Raw genomic sequence first — 23865 nt, 5'->3', positions numbered from 1 at the left:
TCATAGTCGCTGTCAATAAGCACATTATCCTTTAATCGTAACTCTAAACATTTATTATTGTTTATTTGCACACATGACCTCTTCATAGTATATGTTTTTATTTATTAATATTCTTTATTCATTTTGATAGCAATATACATGTAAGCCTTTTTTTATTGTGCTTGTGAATTGATCTGTACAGCCTGTTTCTTGAAAAAGAGGTAAATGAATAACAATAAACATTTGATGCGATTAAATAGATACAAGATACGAAGATGCCTGGTGAGAAGGAGAAAGAAGAAGAAGATTTCAGTGAGCAGCCAGACCTAGAAGATGAGGAACATGGCATTGAGATGTCAGAAGACTTTGAAGGGAAGCTTCATGATCAGGAACAAACAGGTAAGAACGTGTATAAGAATTTACAGAATTTATTCAATTCAATTGGAATTAATTTATTTCTAATTGAGTTAAAAACAGACATCGATATAATAAAAATACATGTAAAATCAGTTACAAGACATCACAAACATACCGATGATATTCAAAATGTGGGGGCTGGGGGATTGAAGGCCATATTAACCTACTAAGGGCATATCCTTTTGACAAAATACATGAAATCCATGAATGACATAAGAATAAAGGTAATGGATACTTGAACTTATTACACAACGCAAAGTGCTATAACAAAGAAGACAAAATAAGCTCATAAATAAAGGGGAGGGAGAAGTAAAAGACCCAACAAAGCATTAAGGAGTAAGTAGGGAAAATTTATTTTAATGTTTGAAAGATGTGTTACATCCAGACTTCCTATGTTGTGTGCCTTAGGAGTGATATTCTAGAGGCTGTAGATCTTTACATGGCCTACATGTACAGTACATCTGAGCCTTTCCCTACATGTATCCAGGGCAAGTCTATGTAATGTCGTCGTCTTCCTGCACAAAGGCCGTGCGCGTCGCCTTCCCGCACAAAGGCCTTTAGCGCGCACTGCACGTCGCCTTCCTGCAAAAGGGCCGTTATCATGCAGTGAACAGTATGCACTAACATCCTTTGTGCGGGAAGGAAATGCGCAACTGCCCTTCCTTGGGAATGCGACGCGCAGTGCGCGCTAACGGCCTTTGTACGGGAAGGCGACGATATGTACATCTATATACATTATAGTGGATCTCATTTGCAATCTTCAGTTTGTTCTGCAGATGTTTGTATATTTAATGCACCAGTGAACATCAAATTTCCTGTATGGATTTAATAAAAGTTTTCAATATATATGTTAATATGATTAAATTCATCTAACTCCCTATGTGGAACCTTTCTGGAATGATTTTATCTTAGGTTTTTCCTTATATGAAAAGTTGTAAAGCCCTCATAATGTCTTATTTTTAGCTGTTTGGAAAGTTAAGTAGAAATGAGAGAAAAACAAGCCTGGTAATTCATCATATCGGGATGCTCTATAGTTAATGGCAAAATAGTGAACATGCTAATATGGTTGGTATTCTGATACTCCAGAGTCATCTAGGATTATAATCCATACTTCTATGGAATGCTACATGTAGGTTTCATCTTCCTTATTCAACATTCATTAAAAAATGATGTATTATTATGCTTACAATAAGTTTTTCTCTTCATTTCATAACAATATATATACAGGTATATATATTTGGAAAGCTTTCACAAGAAGATGATAATGTTCTATATTTAGTGAATTAGCTAGCAAGTGGCACTTCATGGGCTGAGTTACCAGAGGGTTGAATGGATCAATGCTATGAGAATACCAAACTATTCGTTTAAATTACATCTCACTTTTCCTATTAAAGGGGGAGTGAACTGTGTGTGGTCTCTCATTGACAGTGTGTTATAAATACATACATGTAGTCTTAAAATATGCTTTTTCAGATATCTACTAATACTACAGAGAATGAATTGACCTATAATTGTATTTGTATAGAGAAACTAAACTGTTCTGAGAGGAAAAGTAATTGTTTTGCTACTTGGTAACATAATTATTGCGGTATAAATGTATTGAGGAGTTAATTAGCATGTTATCATTCAAGTGGGTCTATATTATGAGACTACACTAGCATTATGGGTCAGGAAACTGGCCAGGTTTGAGTAGTTCAGGACTCGAGATGGCGCTATTGGTTCGTATCTGCTTGAATTCCCCTTTTCAGAAGGAGACCAAGAGAATGACGATAAAGATGAAGATGGAAAGGAGGAGCTGGATAAACAGATGGGGGATGTAGATGGACCGGAGTCTGATAAACTTGATGAGAGGATGTGGGGAGATGAGGAGGAAGAGGAGGAGGAAGATGGAGAGAAGAGCAAAGAGAAGGAAGACGAGTTTGGAGATGGAATGGATGAGGAAGAATCAAGGATGGTTGCCAAGGATGAGAATCAAGGCAAGTATTCATAGCCATTCTTTAAAAAAATAGTTATGAGTAAAGTCTGATTCTTTAATCAATAATAATTCATAGTAATTTCTGTTATTTGTTAGATTATTACATGTTTCTCTATAGTTTTTGTCTTGGTTGCATAGCAGAGCGAGACTTTTAATAGGCGGCACCTTTCTGACGATTGCGACGACGTCGTCAACATTAAAATCTTAACCTATTTGAAATACGTCTAAAACTTGTTCATGAGACTCGGACATGATGGTAATCAAGTATTTATATTATGTTGAATGGCTCAGAATGAAATACCAGAAATATTCAAATAGTTTGGGAAAATATTCCACGAATTGCAGATGAGTGGCAATATTGACCTTAACGAGTGGGATATTTCTGGTATTTCATGAAATAAAGTCATCCAATATAATTATCATCTATTCAACCCCCCCCCCCAAAAAAAAGGGAGAAATTTGATTTAACAATTCATATCACTTATCACCACTTTAGGATCAGTTTTGGTCATTGACATGCGACTTACACGTAGTTCATTATGACATCATGAGCGTAATTGTAATCTATGCTGCGCATCGCATTGCTTTCATTGTTGTGCGCGTTGTATATTTCACGAATTCGCGCATGCGCACTAGACTGTTGAATATGGTCTCATACTCAACAGTAAATTTTGTACACGAGCCTACGGGATATTCATCGGATTTCGGTCATTTTTAGGGATACGCTCTGATACTGCACGGGCAATTGATGCAGAAAAAAATATGTGTTTTTAATGTATGGCTAATACGATTTATATGGATGATAATACTGAACATCCTGCATGCGATTCAGGTCACATGACCAAGGTCAAAGGCCATTTAGGGTCAATGAACTTAGATTATGTAAGGGGAATCAATGAAATCTTAACAAAGGTTAAGTTTTTGAAATGTCATCATAACTTTGAAATTATATGGATGTAGTTAAAGGACAAGTCCACCCCAACAAAAAGTTGATTCGAATAAAAAGAGAAAAATCCAACAAGCATAACACTGAAAATTTCATCGAAATCGGATGTAAAATAAGAAAGTTATGACATTTTAAAGTTTCGCTTAATTTCACAAAACAGTTATATTCACATCCTTGTCGGTATGCAAATGAGGAGACTGATGACATCACTCACTCACTATTTCTTTTGTATTTTATTATGTGAAATATGAAATATATTCAAATTTTCTCCCTGTTGTCGTGTGAAACAACGATTAATTCCTCCCTGAACATGTGCAATTAACATTGTTTAATGCTATATGGTTCAATTAAGTTGGTCATTATTGTCAAATCTGTAAAAAATGAAATATTGTATAATTCAAACAATAAAAAACAAAAGAAACAGTGAGTGATGGACATCATCGACTGACTCACCTACATGTAGTTGTGCATATCACTGTTTTGTGAAAAATAAGCGAAACTTTAAAATGTCATAACTTTCTTGTTTTACACCCAATTTTGATGAAATTTTCAGCATAATGCTTGTTTGATATTTGTCTATTTATTCAAATCATCATTTTTCTGGGGTGGACTTGACCTTTAATGAAACTTGGACATAAGAGTAAGACTTGGTGCATAATTATTCCTTTTTGTTCTCAACTTGTGATTTTATTTTGTCTTGTAGGTGATGCGGAGGGAGACGATCAAGAGGACAAGAACGAGAGAAAGGATAACACCGAAGAGCCTCCTGACCCTAATAATCTAGAACCTAAGGACGAGGTACTGGCGGTCTTCCATTTTATTTCTAACACAAGTTGTTGATATATTTTCAGATCACACTTGACAAAATAATACAGATTGCATAAATGGGGTCGATGATTTCAAACTAAATAGAAAATACTTTTGCACCGGTAAAAGGTGGATCTCATTTGCATCGTGCTCAGTTAAAGTCAAATAATGAAGAAATCATCGATGAGGAAATTTGTCTGACTTGTTTGCAGTGACATCTTCGAGTATGCAATCTTCATTTGCTGGGTAGAAGCCAAGGATGTCTTTAGAAAAATTATATACAGTGTAGCCTAAACAGTGGTTCTTACAGTGATGGTTTTAAAAAGTTAATGAACCTCACCAGAAAATGCACTCCTTCATGTAGACAACAACACTACAATGTTCGGTGAGCCCAGAGAAACAAACTCTATTGAATGTAATATTCTATCACCTGACTTCACAGTCAAATATCTAAAACATGGCAAAACTTGAACACTTGAAAAATGCTCATTTTCTGGTAGGGTTCACTAAATATTTAGCACCGATGTATACATCTGGGGCCTGTTGCATAAAACTTTTGCCATAAAAACTCTGGCAATTTTTTTTGCCAGAGTTTTTTCATGGCAAAAGTTTTATGCAACGGGCCCCAGATGTCCCAATTAGCCATGCTTACAGTGTGGGCAGATTTTTAGTCAAATATTATGAATCATTGTTTTTTTTACATTGAATTTCATTTTTATGCACTTGGAGAGGTAGAATGATTCTGACATTTTCACTTCAAGAAATGTTATATTTCTAACAATAATAACATACATGTACTGTACATGTATAGTACATGTAGCTGGGCTGATAAATCCTTGTATCTCGAAATTTAAAAATTTCGAGGGCAATGTAGAAAACGCTGTATTTTAAATATAAAGCAATGGTGGCATTCTCATATTGTCTGAAAACAGTCTCCTGATATCTGTGAAGAACTCTTTTGATGCAAAAGAAGGTTGCTACCCATGTTATAACTCTAAAATCCAGCTTATTCTGAGCTTTCATCAAAATATTTAAATTTTGAGATACAAGGTTTTATCAGTCCAGCCATGTATATTATAAACAGAAAGACCTTGGTAATACCTTACATGTACATGTATCTAATTTAAAAACATAAAAATATCTGTACAAAAAACATTGTCCTAATTTGGAATGAATCTATCATGTTTCTGTTGCAGAGTGAATTCAACGATGATGAGGTTGACCCTAGAAAGGCCAACGACCCACCCGCAGCACCAGAACCAGGTGACCTTGACCTTCCTGATGACCTTGACATGGATAAGGAAGAGAAGATGGATGAAGGGGAGGAGAATGCCGAAGGTACATGTTTATTATCATAGAGAAAGGCTTTCTGTTAAAAAAAAAGAAGAAATAATGATAATACTCCCAGTGAATGGAGAATGACATATGTTGACTTTCCTGATGACCTTGACATAGATGAGGTTGATAAGATGGATGAAGAAGAGGAGAACACTGAGGGTATTATAAAAGAGAAAGGTATCATAATGTATTATTAAAGGACAAGTCCATCCCAACATAAATTTGATTTGAATAAGAAGAGAAAAATCCAACAAACATAACATTGAAATTTTCATCAAAATCGGATGTACATGTAAAATAAGAAAGTTATGACATTTTAAAGTTTTGCTTAATTTCACAAAACAGTTATACGCACATCCTGGGCGGTATGTAAATGAAGAGACAGATGACGTCATCCACTCACTACTGTATTTCTTTTGTATTTATTACATGGAATATGAAATATTCTGATTTTCTCCTCATTGTCAAGCGAAACAACTCTTAATTCCTCCCTGAACATGTGGAATTAGCATTGTTTAATACTACATGTATATGGTTTAGTCAACTGTGTCCTTATTGTCAAATCTGCAAAAAAATGAAATATTGTATAATTCAAACAATAAAAACCAAAAGAAATAGTGAGTGATGGACATCACCGACTGACTCATTTGCATGACACTGAATTGTGCATATCACTGTTTCGTGAAAAATAAGCGAAACTTTAAAATGTCATAACTTTCTTATTTTACATGTACATGTACATCCAATTTTGATGAAAATTTCAATGTTATGTTTGTTGGATTTTTCTCTTCTTATTCTTATTTTACATGTACATCCGATTTTGATGAAATTTTTAGCGTTGTGCTAGTTTGATTTTTCTCTATTCATTCAAATGAACATTTTTTCTGGGGTGGACTTGACCTTTAATGATGATGCTCCCCAGTGAGTGGAAAATGTGCATACATTGTGTGCAGGCAAGCCTGGATGATTCCTGTGACCAAGAGATATTGTTATGATGTATTCATAATCACTTTGTGTTCTTCTTCCGCCCACATAGTTTTATAACATTATTAATCTAGTGAAAGATCATACTGCGAAAGAACCATGATCTCATTTTGATTATGCTTCTTATTTCGTTGTATTTCTTCCCCTCCCTGATAAATCAGAATCAAATCCTTTGGACATTGAGGAGGAGAGGTTTGATGAGCCACTGAAGGACAAGGAGGAAGACCAAGAAGGGGAAGGAGAAGGGAAGGAAGAGGAGAAGATGGAAACTGGAGAGAATGATGGTGAAGATAAAGACACCCACCAAGAGGAACCTGTTGCCATGGAAACAAATGAAGAGGATCGGGAGGATGGAGATGGTGACGAAGAGGGGATGGGAGACGACAAGAAGGGATTCGAAGACAAGGTGAGAGCTGAATACTTGCTTCATAAAATACTGTGAATGAAAAATATTATTGCGAGGACCCAGAAACACAAAGTGTAGATAATGATGATATGAATGATTTTTACTATTGCTTGATGATGATGATCATCCACCGCATTTATATTGCTCCGTTCAGGAGTTGGGAGAGAAATTTGCCGCATATTTCTTGAGAAAGTTAGACCGTTTTCGTTCATTCTTCCTCCGCTTTTGCCATATAGTTTCGTTTTTGAAGCATCACAATTACATTTACAGTACACTGTGTGCTGTCTGCGCGCAAGTTAGATATTGGCCTGTCCTCTGCAACGATAGATGGCGCACCGTATTGTGAATCCACCAATTTGAGTAGTAAGGGACCTTTGGAAGAGTTCGATACCGTCAATTTCATGGAGGGAAGAAGGGAGAGTACACAAGAGAAAAGGAGTTCAATTTTTTTTGTTATTCTAAGCTGTCTGGATTGAATTATCTATAGGACTGAAATACACCTAGGTTGAAAACAAATTATTGAGAATAATTAAACAAAATCATTGAATATATACATTTTTTATGATAAAAAAATTATGACAAAAAAAATTCAGTTTTCTATTGTTGTGTAAGATACTGTAAAGGTACAAACAATACGCAGTATTTGGAGCTGTTAGTACATTTAACATTACAACAAATTCTATATCTCTCAAAGGGACAGGAAGACGAGAACGAAGAAGAATCCAAAGATGAGGAGGAAGGGATTGACTATGCCCCGGATGAGTCCCATGATACAGACCAAGCCCCTCAAGGATCGGAGGCCATGGCTAGGTCCAAGGCTTCCAAAGACATGGTCCAGGCACCGGACGACGAGGACGCACTGAAGGAACAAGAACAGAAGAAGGAGGAGGCGGGGAAGTCAGGAGAAGATGCTGAAGAGGATGTAAGTGGTTTCTGCTACAATTAGTTTAACTGTGCAGTACATTTGTTTTACATTGCGGATCTAGGATAGGATGTCAGAAAGACTTTTTCTGACTTGTTAAATGGCAAGTCCACTCCAATAAAAAAGCTACTTAAAGAAAAAAAAATGCTTTTAATGAAAGGAGAAAAATCAAATAAACGTAACACTGAAAACTTCATCAGAATCGGATGTAAGAACTACTCATTTCATCCACACACTATTTCTATTGTGATTTATTATATGAAATATGAATCATTTTATTGTTCCTCAGTGTGAAAATGCTCTAATTCATACGCATGTTGAATTGCCAGTTTTGTAATCTTTTGTGATTCAATGAAGGGGCTCCGTATTTTAAAATCTGCAAAAATTCAGATAGACTAGAATATTAAATATGAAAGAAATAACAAGTGGGTGACATTATTTTTTCTCTCTCTTGCAGATTACCCGTGATGTGCACATAACTTCTTGTGGAAGTAATAACATGTGATAACATATATCCTATATTAAAACTGATTTTGATGAAATTTTCAGCATTACACTTGTTTGACTTGGCTCTACTTGTTCAAGTCAACATTTTTGATGGGATGGACTTGACCTTTGGATAAGATTAAGATTGCGATGTTACATATTTTTAGTAAGTTACAAATAGCTGATGAAAATTGTATACCATTTGAAATAACACCAACTAATTGTTCTTACTTTGTATGAACATGACTTTCAGAAGCACAGATCAGGTACGGCTGAGTCACGGCTAGACCAGAAAGGTCACGATGGGTCAGCGACCTCGGAGGTCACCACCCAGGAGCAGAGTGCCAGGGAGGAGAACAAAGAAAGCAAGAAGCCAAGCCAATCAGATAGCAAGAGAAGTCTTGGCTCCACCCAGGAAAGATACAACAAACGTCTCAAGACGATGGATGCCAGCAAGGAGACGGAGAAGAAAGATACTGGCAAGGAGAAAGAGGTATGTCTGGTTCATTTTCTGATATCACCAAGGATATAGATAGATAGATAGATAGGTGGGGGATAGATATACGGAATGATGGATGGATGGATGGATGGATAGATAGATAGATAGATAGATTGATAGATAGGTGGGGGATTGATATACCGAATGATGGATGGATGGATTGATAGATAGATAGATGGATGGATAGATATACAGAATGATGGATGGATTGATAGATAGATAGGTGGGGGATAGATATACAGAATGATGGATGGATGGATGGATTGATAGATAGATAGGTGGGGGATAGATATACGGAATGATGGATGAATGGATGGATTGAAAGATAGATAGGTGGTGGATAGATATACGGAATGATGGATGGATGGATTGATAGATAGATAGGTGGGGGATTGATATACGGAATGATGGATGGATTGATAGATAGATGGATAGATAGATAGATGGAATTGGTAGATAGATAGATAGGTGGGGGATTGATATACAGAATGATGGATGGATGGATGGATAGATAGATAGATAGGTAGATAGATAAAATGGTTTATTGAAAGATCATCGCAGCCGAGGGCAGCATTGAGATCAATTTTTACAAACATGCAAGTTACATACAAAGTTTTCATACAAAATAGCGTAACATTGTCTAAATGATACATAAACCTATTATGTAAATTATGCGATCTTTGAAACTGTGGAGTCATTGGAGAAAAGGAGGAATGTAGTAGTAGGTGAGTGAAAAGAAAAAAGGAAACAACACGAATATAAATGGAAGTCGTAAAGGTGTAAGGCAGTAAATGGAGATGATGGGGGGGGGGGATGGGGGCAATACACCACATGTCTTGCTAGCTAGGCTCGTCTTGCATTACGGAAAGCGCCATCTATCGTGTTTGAGCGTGCAGTCAGTATAACAATGGCTGACTTTGCGAAGCTGCGATGCCTGTTGCGGTGATCCAATTTTCTAACTTTGTTTCATTGAGTCATTCTCTTTCTTTCGAAGTATGCTCAATGTATTCCTCAATCATTTTAGCAGGTTAATTATCCAAGAGTATTGGCAACCAAACGATTTCATTTCCATAAAATAATGCCTTTAATTTGCACTGAAACTGCAGTGAATACTTTCTGTGTACGTCCACTATAATAGATTACATGTACATGTAGCTACCATTAGGGAGGCAGCTACTTGTATTTACATGTAATATTGAGTCTTCCAGATCAGGATAAATCCTTTATCCGGATTGGTGCTGGTCCCAACGTGTCCGGATAAAAGAGGTTGGACTGTATGTTTATCCTTGTTGCTACATGTATGTCTGCCAAGCTTGTAGCAAGCGTAACACATGTTGACATTTGTTTTAGAGTGACCTTTATGTAACAGTACATGTACAGATAGAATTTGAATATTTTTAACTTGAATTTTTCTTTCTTGGCTTTCAAGGCTGGTAGGTATCAAGCTTCATACCTTGTGAAAATTGGAAAGAATTATCATTCCTCATAAATACATACTTAGTCAATTGAGAGATTATGAATATCAATCTCATTTGCTGGCTGTGGTAAATTTTCATTTATATTTCTTCATTTCCTCAGAATGAAACAGAAAAATCCGATCTGTACGAGCATCTCGCCGACTCGGAGGCACACCACGACGCCCAGACAATGGATGCAGCCACAGAAGAGCAGATGAAGGAGAAGGAATCGGTTCCCACGGCCGGAGACGAGGAAGACGAAGGGCTGGAAGATGGTGATGAGGAGAAGATGAAGACGCAGGAGGAGAAGGAAGAAGAGGTGGGTTTAGGGAATGGGAGCGACTTTGTTTGAAATTAAATCCAAGTTATTATTGATGGAGGAAGTCTTTAAGATCTAGGATATTTGTCATATGATCATTCTTGTATTTCATGTATACATGATAGTGTCAGAAGGCCAAAAACGGTTTCAAAGATGCTTAATAATGATGGGGAATACCTAACGGCAGGAGGGAGGTGATACAGAAAAAAGCAGCAGGAATACTTTAAATGATTCAGATACCGAATGACTAGGCCCTTTCTGTAGCTCATGTGAAAGTGTGGTCTGGGACCACAGAAACTGAGATTTAGAGAATATAATTTGTTTGATTTCAGGTAAAAGATTAAATTTTAATTCCCACAATTTTGTAACCAGAAACTTCAACAATTTTGAATGATTGCTGCTAGATGATGGGGATGATAGGGTGGGGGATGGGGGGGGGGCAGATCTTTTTATCTAATGAGATATTTTGAATCTTCAAATGTTTCTGCCCTTTGACATGGCATAATTAATATTTTTCAGAGTTTCTTCAAAGTTTGAGATGCAATGTTATGTCACCACGGTGACGACATGAGCCATCGGTGCCATAGGATAACCTGTTACTTAACCCTCACTCTCCCGGGGTATTTTGATTCTTGTCATTCCCGGGGGGGGGGGGGGCCATTATGGCCCCCCCCTAAGATCTCGGCCGCCGATCGAGCGAGCGACGCAAAAATTTGCACGCTGGTAGTTTGCGATGTAATCTACAAGGCTGTATGGTAAAATTTTCCAAAATAATGAGATTTTATTTTATATGAATTAATTATGCTAATTTATGCATAAATCATACTTTTTGCTCTAATTCACTAAATAAAGCTCCTAGAATGCTAATTTTTGGTAAAAATATTCTTTGTAGCATTCTTAACAATCGCAATGAAAAAAACTTCGGTTTGGAAATCAATTTCTTATGTATTTTATTGTTTTATGAATTTCTTATGTATTTCTTTGTTTTTTTACTTTTTGTCTTTTATTGTTTTTTCAATGGAAATCGTTCCAGACTTAATTCTGACCATAAACAAGGCAAAATTAATTAAGTTTAATCAGTAAAAGTAGAAATAATGATACATTTATGAATTTTGGCTAAATACACAATTTGCATTGGATTTGTACATGAAATCACGTTTATGAGCAATTTTGGGTCTGACATGCACTTACATAATGTTGCGTAATGTCGTAACCGTGTACCCGGGTGTCACAAATTTGGTCTCAAAATTTGCGCGAGACTTGAAAGTAAAAAGTCGGTAAGCGGCGAGGTCAAAAAATTTTGCGCAGCAGATATATCGCGAAAATTGTCAAGGGGGGGGGCCATTATGGCCCCCCCCCGGGAGAATTAGGGTTAAGTTAAAGCTACATGTACATGTACTGTCACAGCAAGTAAATCAACTCTAGACCGACTGATGCTACATGTACATGTATGTCACCGGAAATAATGGAATAACTTTTGTCGGTCTGGAGTTTGTTTCTTTGGTGTGCCTGTAGTATAACAGTGCAGTCTCTGACCTTTCACTCAGGACCCTACAGTCAGTGATGAGCTTCCATCGCACACCCTGCTCACCGCCTCCGACAGCACCAAGCTGGACGCCCCGCCTACCGACACCAACCCAGACACCAAAGACGAGGACCACACCCAACAGGACGAGGATGCGGGAGAAGATGATGACACCATGGAAACGGAGGCGGGAGGAGAGAGGCCGACGGAATCCACCATCCATACCGTCGTGGAGCACCTGGGACAGGGAGCAGGAGCAGCGGGAGCGATGATGGATCCGGAGGAGGTGGAGAAGCTCCGGAGGGAGATGGAGGAGCAGTTGGCATTGATGAATCGCCATGGCGATGGAGAGGTAGAGGAAAATGATGTGTTATTAAGATATATGAAGGCTGTATCACTTGTAGGCTATGGGTTTTCAAGGTTTCTTCAGGGGTCTGGAAATTGCAGAAAAGTTGAGGAATGTGAACATCAATTTTCCAGTAGCAAACAGTAAGGGAAGGTTGGACAGTAAATTTTTGGCGGGAAGTCAATGTGAATAAAGAGTTTGACACATTTGCTATTAATAACAAATCACACTCTTATATGCTTTATAAATGTGGTACTTGGATGATATTAGTCATAGTTAATACATGTAGGTACTTTTGTAAGTAACATGTGTATGTGCTTTGGAAATTCAAGGAAATGCTTTCAATTTATACCAAGGGTTTCTGTACCACGTAGCATTGAAGATCTTTGAAGTCCATTTCTATGACCTCGAAGAAAAACCAAGTATCTGTTTGAAATCCACTTTAATGGCAGTATATTTTTGTGTCATGAAACGACCTTTTGTGATTTGTTTGAAAATTGACTTTTACAATCTTTAATGTATCTCTCACACTTTTCTCTCTGTGTTGTCGTTTCATATTTCAGGGTGACGAAGCTGAGAAGATGTGGCAATCCTGTGAGTCGGTGACCTCGTCCCTGGCTCGGGATCTTTGTGAGCAACTCAGACTGGTCTTGGAACCAACCCAAGCATCCAAACTCAGGTAATGATGACAATCGTCTGCCTTTGTTGGAAGAGCCACGGTGTAGTGGTTCTGACTCTCGCTTGGAAACAGGGTCGTGTGTGCGAGTCCCACCGCGGTCTTTGCCTTTGTGTGCGAATCCCACACTTTGCCACTCTCGACCTAGGTGCTAAATGGGTACCCGGTAGGATGCGAAAGATATTGTATGTTTGAATTTGCCAGCGCCATGATGAGGCTGCGATGAATGCAAGGAATGCTCCCCAGGGAGTGGAAATTGTGCACTTTTGTGCGGGATTGAAATTAATCCAATGACCGGGATAATAATATGCTGTAAAGCGATTTGAGTCATTCTGGTAAAAGCGCTATATAAAATTGGCTATTATTATTATTATTTGTTATTGAGTACATTATCATATTACTTGGTGATAGAACATCTCGGTGCTGTTCCAGATAATATGTCAAGGTTCAAGATGTGTGTACATGTATTCACATCCTGGGCACTGTTGCATAAAAGTTACCATTATGGTAACTTGCCATCCAATGATAACTTGCATGGAATCCTTGATTTTGATTGGCTGTTGATCAGCGTTACCATGGTAGTTTCCACTGAACGGTAAAGTTATCATTATAGTAACTTTTATGCAACGGAACCCTTGTAGACTGATTTTGCAATTAAATTTCCCCAATTTTGGCTCCAGTAACTCAGCTTTAATAGCCACTTTCTACTTGACTTCTTTGCGTACCATTGTCTTCTGTTGCCTTTTAATTAGTGTCTTTATTGGGACTTACTGTATCTGTCCCACAAACACATTTGCAGGTGAGATAATCAAAAAGAAAAACCAACTAAAATAATTCATTTTTATCTATTATTTCACAACTTTTTGATAGCTCAATCTTTGGGGACCACCAATATCTGTTTTACTCAAGGAGAGATTTTTCTTAGAAGACGTATAACACATGGTTTGCACGATAGGGTGTAGAAGATTGCTTCAACTAGGGTGAATGTTTGACTTACGGAAAGTCGACTCATGCAAGCTTACCTGCAATTTGTTATTCTTTGAATTTTGTTTTCTGACTTCTCTTCTTAGGGGAGATTTCCGGACCGGGAAGCGCTTGAACATGAGGAAGGTGATTCCGTACATTGCTAGCGGGTTCCGCAAGGACAAGATCTGGCTGAGGAGGACCAAGCCTAGCAAGAGACAGTATCAGATCATGTTGGCGGTGGATGATTCCTCCAGTATGGCTGATAATAGGTCCAAGAGGGTAAGTGGTGGTGGTGGTAGTAGTGGTATTGCTAAATGTGTGTTCCAAGCCTAGCAAGAGACAGTATCAGATCATGCTGTCAGTGAATGATTCCTCCAGCATGGCTGATAATAGGTCTAAGAGGGTAAGAGATGGTGGTGGTGGTAGTGGTATTGGTAGTGATATTGATATAAGCCTAGAAAGAGACAGTATCAGATCATGTTGGCAGTGGATGATACCTTCAGTATTGCTGATAATAGGTCTAAGAGGATAAGTGATGGTGATGATGGTGGTGGTAGTGGTGATGGTGTTGGTGGTGGTGGTGGTAGTGGTAGTGGTAGTGGTAGTGGTATTAGTAGTGATATTGTTCCAAGCCTAGCAAGAGACAGTATCAGATCATGTTGGCAGTGGATGATTCCTCCAGTATGGCTGATAATAGGTCTAAGAGGGTAAGTGGTGGTGGAAGTGGTGATGGTGTTGGTGGTGGTGGTAGTGTTATTGGTAGTGATATTGATCCAAGCCTGGCAAGAGACAGTATCAGATCATGTTGGCAGTGGATGATTCCTTCAGTATGGCTGATAATAGGTCTACGAGGATAAGTGGTGGTGATGGTAGTGGTATTGGTAGTGATAGTGATCCAAGCCTGGCAAGACACAGTATCAGATCATGTTGGCAGTGGATGATTCCTTCAGTATGGCTGATAATAGGTCTACGAGGATAAGTGGTGGTGATGGTAGTGGTATTGGTAGTGATAGTGATCCAAGCCTTGAAAGAGACAGTATCAGATCATGCTGGCAGTGGATGATTCCTACAGTATGGCTGATAATAGGACTAAGAGGGTAAGAGGTGGTGGTGGTTGTGGTAGCAAAGCGAAAGTGACAGGTGAGATGATGGTGATGCTGGTGGTGTTGAAGACGATGATGTTGATGATGATGATGAGGGAGCAAATTGGCTCAATCGGTAGAGCGTCTGCCTGTCGAAGCAAAGTTCGGGAGGAATCGGGAGGAGAAACCTGTGGGGCCTACATGTAGTGATTCAGTGCACTTTTCACCTTCCAGGCATGACATTAGTCTTGTTGATGGTAGTGCTGATGCTGGAGAGGGTGCCAGTATGTAATAATATCATTATGTTGGTGATATTATATATAGCTGTGGTTATGATTCCTTTGATGATAAATACGTTTTCTTCATGTTGTAATTCATTTCCTCTAGCTTGCCTTTGAATCTCTTGCTGTGATCAGCAATGCACTGACGTGGCTGGAAGCAGGACAACTGGCAGTCTGCAGGTATATTTTAATTGTATTTTCATTTGAATGAGTCATTAAACATGATTAGAAAGAAAGTATATTCCAATTCAATAATTCATGATAAATATCAGCTTTCCATAAGTTATTCTAATAGTTATGATAATTTTGATACATACCCAAATGGAGTGCATCAACTCCTGAAGAAGTGATCTATACTCAACGGGTAATTTCATAATTTAAGGGTTTTTAAGGGGGTATTGGAGAAATATTTACAAAATTTTGTAATTTTATGGATTATACATTAGATCAATGTTTAGCTGGAGCAAATTAATCTACACACTTTGTTGACACACCCACAACCCCCCCAACTCTACCGCATATCAGCAATCAAGAGTAAATTTGAATTTGATTGCATAACATGTGAATGATTCATTGACCCAAGATAAACTTGCAATTGATCGCAGGTTTCATGCACTGCCCAATTAGATTGTTAATTTGATTATGAGTTGTATCATTAGTACATCGATATCAACTGCCTCAAGTTAGATTCTCTTTTACCTGACTTTTGGTAACTAAAATCTACTTATTTTTTAATCTTTTGTCTGGTTTCAGTTTTGGGGAGTCGGTGAAGCTCTTGCACCCGTTTCATGAACAGTTTTCCGACCAATCAGGATCAAGTATTCTAAGACAATTCACATTTGACCAGAAGAAGACAAAAATTGCCCAGGTAAAGATGTGTCTTAACCTTGTTTCCTCTTTTTTTATGCTATGGAAAATCTCAGATCTTCAATTACGTTTCATCTGTTCATGCATACTTTAAATTGATTAACCGACTTTATAGACAAGACACTATATTCTAGGAATACAGAAATTTTATGGTACATGTATAAGGCAAAATTTTCCAGTTGCATTTTCATCTTATTAATGTGCAGGAATTGAACATCATGTTCAAGTGATCATGACCAAACTGCACTTGTTGAAAGTGATTATGTTTTTATTCTTATGAAAAAAAGTTTGAATCTTATTTACAGCTGACCTAAAATGATGAAAGGGTTATAGTCAGAAAAATTTCCTGGTAGTGCATCGCAATTACATGTAGCTTTTCCTTATTTTTTAAGATTGCGGAACTAGAAGTCTTGTGTGTAGCAACTGTACAAAACTTTGCTGCGAGCTTCTCTCTTTTCTCTATGACCAAAAAAGCTAATAAAATTTAAGAATCAATATTCCCTAGTCCTACAGATTTAGAAGGAGATACATGTTTGTTATTGGAAATAAATGCATTCTTGCTAGAGACATACTGCCATCACAGTATCATTTATTTTTCTCAATTTGCATGTTTTCAGGGTCAGTCTTTGCAGTACTATACTTAACTTGAATTAGATTTGTGTAAAATGCAAATTCTTTTTAAAAATTCCCAATTCATAATCAGATGAAAAACTAATTTGCCTATTTCTTATGAAACTTCTGTCGCTATTTCGAAAGCTTTTGAAATACGCCTCAGCCTCCATGCTGACGGCTCGCTCGATGCGGCCACCAGGGGGCGCTGTGGCTGGTCATCCGGAGACTTCCCAGCTGCTTGTGATTGTGTCCGACGGGAGGGGCCTCTTCTTGGAAGGCATGGAGACTGTGAAGAACGCTGTGAGAGCGGCCAGGGATGCCAACATCTTCCTCATGTTTGTGGTCATTGACAACCCAGAAAATAAGGTATGATGACGATAATGATGATTATGAGGAGGATGCTGATGATGATATTGACGGTAATGACGGTGATGTTGATGATGATGGTGATGATGGGGATGATGGTGATGATGATGATGATGTAGATGATGTAGATGATGGTGTTGATGATGATGTTGATGATGATTATGATGAATGCGATGGTGATGTCAATCTGATGATTTGATGATGAATATGGCAATAAGGAAGATGGTCATGAGGATGATGATAATGATGGAGATGATGTTGAGATAATGTTGAGATAATGAAGAGGTCATTGTTGTGTGCTTGTGATTGTGTCCGACGGGAGGGGCCTCTTCTTGGAAGGCATGGAGACTGTGAAGAACGCTGTGAGAGCGGCCAGGGATGCCAACATCTTCCTCATGTTTGTGGTCATTGACAACCCAGAAAATAAGGTATGATGACGATAATGATGATTATGAGGAGGATGCTGATGATGATATTGACGGTAATGACGGTGATGTTGATGATGATGGTGATGATGGGGATGATGGTGATGATGATGATGATGAAGATGATGCAGATGATGATGTTGATGATGATGTTGATGATGATTATGATGAATGCGATGGTGATGTCAATCTGATGATTTGATGATGATTATGGCAATAAGGATGATGGTCATGAGGATGATGGTCATGAGGATGATGATAATGATGGAGATGATGTTGAGATAATGTTGAGATAATGAAGAGGTCATTGTTGTGTGCTTGTGATTGTATCTGACGGGGAGGGACTATTCTTGAAGGCATGGGACTGTTAAGAATGCTGTAAGAGCGGCCAGGGATGCCAACATCTTCCTCATGTTTGTGGTCATTGACAACCCAGAAAATAAGGTATGATGACGATAATGATGATTATGAGGAGGATGCTGATGATGATGTTGATGATGATGGTGATGATGGGGATGATGGTGATGATGATGTAGATGATGTAGATGATGTTGTTGATGATGTTGTTGCTGATGTTGATGATGATGTTGATTATGATGAATGCGATGGTGATGTCAATCTGATGATTTGATGATGAATATGGCAATAAGGATGAGGGTCATGAGGATGATGATAATGAGGAGATGATGTTGAGATAATGAAGAGGTTATTGTTGTGTGCTTGTGATTGTATCTGACGGGAGGGCCTCTTCTTGGAAGGCATGGAGACTGTTAAGAATGCTGTGAGAGCGCCCAGGGATGCCAACATCTTCCTCATGTTTGTGGTCATTGACAACCCAGAAAATAAGGTATGATGACGATAATGATGATTATGAGGAGGATGCTGATGATGATGTTGATGGTAATGACGGTGATGTTGATGATGATGGTGATGATGGGGATGATGGTGATGATGATGTAGATGATGTAGATGATGTTGTTGATGATGTTGTTGCTGATGTTGATGATGATTATGATGAATGCGATGGTGATGTCAATCTGATGATTTGATGATGAATATGGCAATAAGGATGAGGGTCATGAGGATGATGATAATGAGGAGATGATGTTGAGATAATGAAGAGGTTATTGTTGTGTGCTTGTGATTGTATCTGACGGGAGGGCCTCTTCTTGGAAGGCATGGAGACTGTTAAGAATGCTGTGAGAGCGGCCAGGGATGCCAACATCTTCCTCATGTTTGTGGTCATCGACAACCCAGAAAATAAGGTACAATGATGATGATGGGTGATGATGATGGTGGTGTTGATGGAGATGATTGTGTTCGATGTTGATGATGAGGATGATGATGAGGATGGTGGTGATGATGGTGGTGGTCTTGGTGGTGGTGATGATAATGATGATACTTATTTCAGTGGAGGTGGTGGTGACGATGATGATGTTCATAATGGTGTTGATGTTGTTGGTGATTATGATGTTGATGATGGTGATGATGATTATGATCGGAATGAATGTGGCAATGATGTAAATGGCGAATGTGGTGATGGTGAAAATGAGGAAGTCATTGATGCTTGGGAGAAGAATTGGGGTTTCATGAATGATAATTGATGGTGATGATGATGATAGCAATGAGGATGGAAATAATGAAGTGAACATTAACATTCATATGAATACTGAACTTGACCATTTAGCCTCCTTGCATACATGTACCTATTTTTGAAACCAAATGAAATTCCCGATCCTGCTGTCAGACCAGTCCCATGAGTTTGGTAAGTTTGGAATAAGTTTGATATTTAACTCAATAAACATATTTCATCTTTTCTTGGAGTTGTCATTTGGATAAGGCATCAAATAGGGTGACTCCTCTGGGAGAGGTCATTCCTGGTGAGCAGTGCTCTGTGTGGTTTTCATGTGGAAAATGTATTAACTAATGTGAGGGAGTTCTAATGTTACAGTGATATTCATGCAAATGCTTGACTTACAGAACATCCACACTTTCTGGTTAAAGAAACCCAAAGGACTAAACCTATTTCTTGTGTATTCTATGCAGGATTCTATTTTGGATATCCGCGTCCCGATCTTCAAGCAAGCGGGAGCAATGCCGGAGATCCAGTCCTACATGGAACATTTTCCATTCCCGTTCTACATTATCCTCCGCAACATCAACGCTCTGCCGGAGACTCTCAGCGACGCATTGAGGCAATGGTTCGAGCTGGTGACGGCCACTGATAAAAGTTGATGAAGCGTCACCTAGTCCCACCTACAGGGATTTGCAATCATGAAGCCACACTGAGGAGCTTTTCATGAAGGGAATCGTCAACTGTTCAGCTGACTCCTCTGCTTTTCAGTCAACCATTATCAAGGAAAGTTGTCCCATCTTGTCAGCCAGTGGGTGTTGATTTTACAGCTAGCATACATGTACACTGTTGGCCACCCATGGTTGTACGACACTCATATCTATTGCTCTTGAATCACCATCTCAAACATTTAAAGTTGTGGCATTTTATTCTTGCTGCTCTAAAACGTTAGTAAGACTCAGAGAAATTAAATTCATGCCCTACATCTTTTAGCAATTTTCTTATTCCTAGAAATCAGACTGGTCTTTGAAAGGGCCACCATGACAGGTATGTTCAGTAGAAAACTTCATAACTTGGTGCTCAATGACATTCACACAACTTCTGCAAGATATCACCTGTTGAGTCAATTGTTCTCTTCATGACAGCATTGATATTTTTGATAATCGAGTGTACAATTATGAGAAAAACCATATCCTCCTCCTGGCTAAATTGAGCTCAACATTGGAAACTGCTGCTAATACATGAATCCATCTTATGTGTAAATCTTTCCTGGAATTCTACCCAGAAGTGCCTGATATTAAAATCTGACCAAAATTGGACAAACACAAAACTAATTTTATTTCCTGTGATTTACTAGGAAATGAACTGTCTTGGTATTGGGTTGCTGTTATATTCATATTCTCAATAAGTTATTTTAAAAGACCCAATAACATGCACATCGTCATGTTCATGTTTTACTGTGTTGTGGAAAAATAATATGTCTTTTTATTTTTTTTGTATGCTGGCAGAACAGTACTTGTTTGTTCTTACAGATCTTTCTATTCCTGTATTTTTAATATATTTACAAGAACGTTTTGCTTGTTACATTTTTAGTCATGTTGGGGGCTTTTATGAATCTGAATTAAAGCATTTGATATATTTGAAGTATTATATGTGTGACCTAACAAGGAGGAGACTGCATGAATATCATGTTAAATTCCATGATACTAGTGATTTGCCTCATTTGCCAAAAAAGAAATTTGGATGAAGTCCATAAAGAGCTCTTATGTTAATGGTTACCGTTGGGTAATTCCATAAAACAATGTTTGTCCGACCTCCTATACTTCCTGAAAATATTTTTCTCGATTTGTAGTTCATATGAAAGGTACATGTATGATATCCTCAAATTACCAATGCTTGAGTAATTCATGAAGGGAATTATTGATATAGAAATTGGTGATTTGATGTCTCCTCTTTCTTAGTTTCTGCTAAAAAAAAAAGATGTTCTAAGTATTTTGAATACAAAGTGCAATTGCGTCTTCCAACATTTTTATATTATCTTACGTATTCTTGCATTTGGTCAAACATCTTTAGTCTAGTCTACATGTATGATTTAGTAGTATATTTATTACAGGTACAAATGTTAACACCTTTTCTTGATGCAAATTATGCTGTTTAATTTTTTTTCTGTAAATTCAACTTTTAATAGACTTTAGTGTAAATGTAAAAGAATGGATAGAGTTATCCATGATTAATGTGAACATGGTTTTATAATAAACATGTAAACACATGAAAACCTTGATTTTATAGTTTTATGTAATTTTGTTTATTATTCTGAGAGCCAGCGGCAGCAGCCTAGCAGAATTTTTTTACAAATTGTCATCTATTCCCCTTAGTAAGGAAATGTGTGTCTGGCTGGGTGTGTTTGTTGAGTGAGTGTGGCCATGAGAAGGAACCCCCCCCCCCCAAAAAAAAAAAAAAAAAAAAAAAAGGCTAGCCTAGCTGAAGAAGCAGCCTCATGGAATCTGAGGATATTGTCATGCTTAGCGTCAGAGTCAATGAAAAAAAGAGGCCAGACATTTTTGGAGTAGCCGCATGATGCAAGAAAAGAATTCATGAAGTCAGGGGTCTGACTTTGTAGACTTGCGTAATGCAATTTAAGTCAAATGGCAATGTACGTGTATTATCTCCATGTGTTTAGTCCCAAACTTCAGACCCTTTTGAACAGATATTTTGTTTCTGCTGAAAACCTTATGCACCAAAACCTTGATCCCCATACAGATGCAGAATTCATGAAGTCAGGGGTCTGACTTTGTAGACTTGTATAATGCAAAAGCCTAATGGCGATGTATTATCTCCATGTGTTTAGTCTCAATCTTCAGACCCTTTTGAACAGATATTTTATGCAGCATGTGGGTACTATACTGACAATGCAGTTGGGAGTTGGTGTGTGTTATATCCCGTCTCCTCTGCCCCTGCCCCAAAAAAATATTTGTTTCAATATAAATTGAACCAAACTATAACAAGTGTCATCATTTAAAAGTTCTTAAACCAAATAATGCCATAACACATTTTTATGAGCCCGTTCAGCTTAATTTCCAGGTGAGAATTAAAACTGGTAGGAGTGATTAGAAGTATCATTCACTCCAAAACAAATATATGAAACAATTGCCATGGTTATGGAATTCATTTTCTGATCGATTTTGTGTGTACTGTGTCATTTTGTGGAATATTTCCGGCCATCAAAAATATTTCTGTTTTGGGGGGCACTTATCAATTTTTCGTATTAAAGTAGGTTTCAATATTTTGATATTTGTATCATTTCCTTATTGTTTTCGTTATATCCAGGAACCAAGGCCGGTATGCAATGATTGGTTAAGCGAGTATTTTACTTAGCATGTTCCTTTACTGGCATAGCCAAATGCTTTAACAAAAAAAAAAAGGAAAAAAAGAGAAGACTGGGGGCGCATGATGATATACAAATTGTGTTTTTTACGAACAAACATATTTTTATCATGATACTATAAGATATGAGGAATTTTATTTTCATTCCGGCTTGTAGTTGATGATGTAAGGATATATGTGCCAAGCCGGTTCGGCGCGATCGCACAAACGGCGGCAGAGATCAGAAGGGGGAGGGAGGGGGGGGGGGGGGGGATACGGGTTAAGTATTTTACTTGATCAAGCCAAGTTAAAGTAAAATTAAATTAAGGTCAAAGAATGATTAATTGATGTATTATCTTATGTTACCAACTTTATAGTAAGGTTTTGGTTTCATCAGAGTTTTCACCTTCATGTTTCATTGAAACGCCATCCCCTCTTCTTACATTTTGTAAGTGATTGACATTTACATAATAAACTACCTAGCTTCAATCTCTGCTGAAGTAAACGCGATCATGATTGTTTTTATGTTCTATGGTTATGCCCAATATATATATATATATATACATGTTACTAGTCCAGAATTAACGGCGAGCGTATTAGACCTTGATTCTGAAAAGTAAAATCTTTAAAATATTGAAGAAATTTTTAAAATAAAAGATGACATTGAAAAATACAATACAATGATTTCTCAGAAAATACTACTTGACTATCTAAATAAATTAATTCATTCAGTTTTATGTATTATGATTATCATTCTTATCATCCCTACTGTCATCATCATCATCACCACCATCATCATCATCAGCACCATCACCATCATCATCACCATTGTCACCATCATCACCACCATCATCATCATCATTATCACCACCATCATCATCTCCATCATCATCATCATCATCACCACCATTATCATCATCATCATCATCATCACCATCATCATCACCATCTTTATCATCATCATTACCATCATCATCATCATCATTACCATCATCATCATCATTATCACCACCATCATCATCTCCATCATCATCATCATCACCATCATCACCACCATCATCATTATCATCATCACCATCTTTATCATCATCATTACCATCATCACCATCATCTCCATCATCATCATCATCATCATAACAATTTGCAGTGACCTACTACTGCCTGATCTTAATATCGGCTACAACGGATTTGAAAGAATAACCCCTGATACGTTTGCCATACTGTGTCCTATAAATACTATTGACATGC

The 23865-nt window shown here is 37.8% G+C and overlaps 1 protein-coding gene across 1 annotated transcript; it reads left to right on the top strand.

The window, feature by feature from the left end:
* Positions 1-243: 243 nt before the first annotated feature.
* LOC129258824 (midasin-like) lies at positions 244-21694 on the top strand. Its single transcript, XM_064098634.1, has 15 exons — positions 244-378; positions 2145-2372; positions 4021-4115; positions 5321-5462; positions 6608-6852; positions 7547-7774; positions 8514-8753; positions 10338-10535; positions 12083-12412; positions 12970-13085; positions 14153-14327; positions 15518-15591; positions 16165-16279; positions 17035-17256; positions 19728-21694. Exons 1-15 carry the CDS (start codon positions 255-257, stop codon positions 19914-19916), a joined length of 2721 nt encoding a protein of 906 aa, XP_063954704.1. The 5' UTR covers positions 244-254; the 3' UTR covers positions 19917-21694.
* The last annotated feature ends 2171 nt before the right edge of the window (positions 21695-23865 follow it).

This window comes from Lytechinus pictus, chromosome 4 (genome assembly GCF_037042905.1).
Source record: "Lytechinus pictus isolate F3 Inbred chromosome 4, Lp3.0, whole genome shotgun sequence".
Taxonomy (NCBI): Eukaryota; Metazoa; Echinodermata; class Echinoidea; order Temnopleuroida; family Toxopneustidae; genus Lytechinus; species Lytechinus pictus.
This window is presented reverse-complemented; position numbering and strand designations above follow the sequence as displayed.

What these genes read in the sequence shown, in the direction of transcription:
- LOC129258824 (XM_064098634.1), top strand. Translation starts at nt 255, where the DNA reads ATGCCTGGTGAGAAGGAGAAAGAAGAAGAAGATTTCAGTGAGCAGCCA. An exon ending in TCATGATCAGGAACAAACAG is followed by an intron (nt 379 to 2,144) that starts GTAAGAACGTGT and finishes TCCCCTTTTCAG; the next exon opens with AAGGAGACCAAGAGAATGAC. An exon ending in GAGAAGATGCTGAAGAGGAT is followed by an intron (nt 7,775 to 8,513) that starts GTAAGTGGTTTC and finishes CATGACTTTCAG; the next exon opens with AAGCACAGATCAGGTACGGC.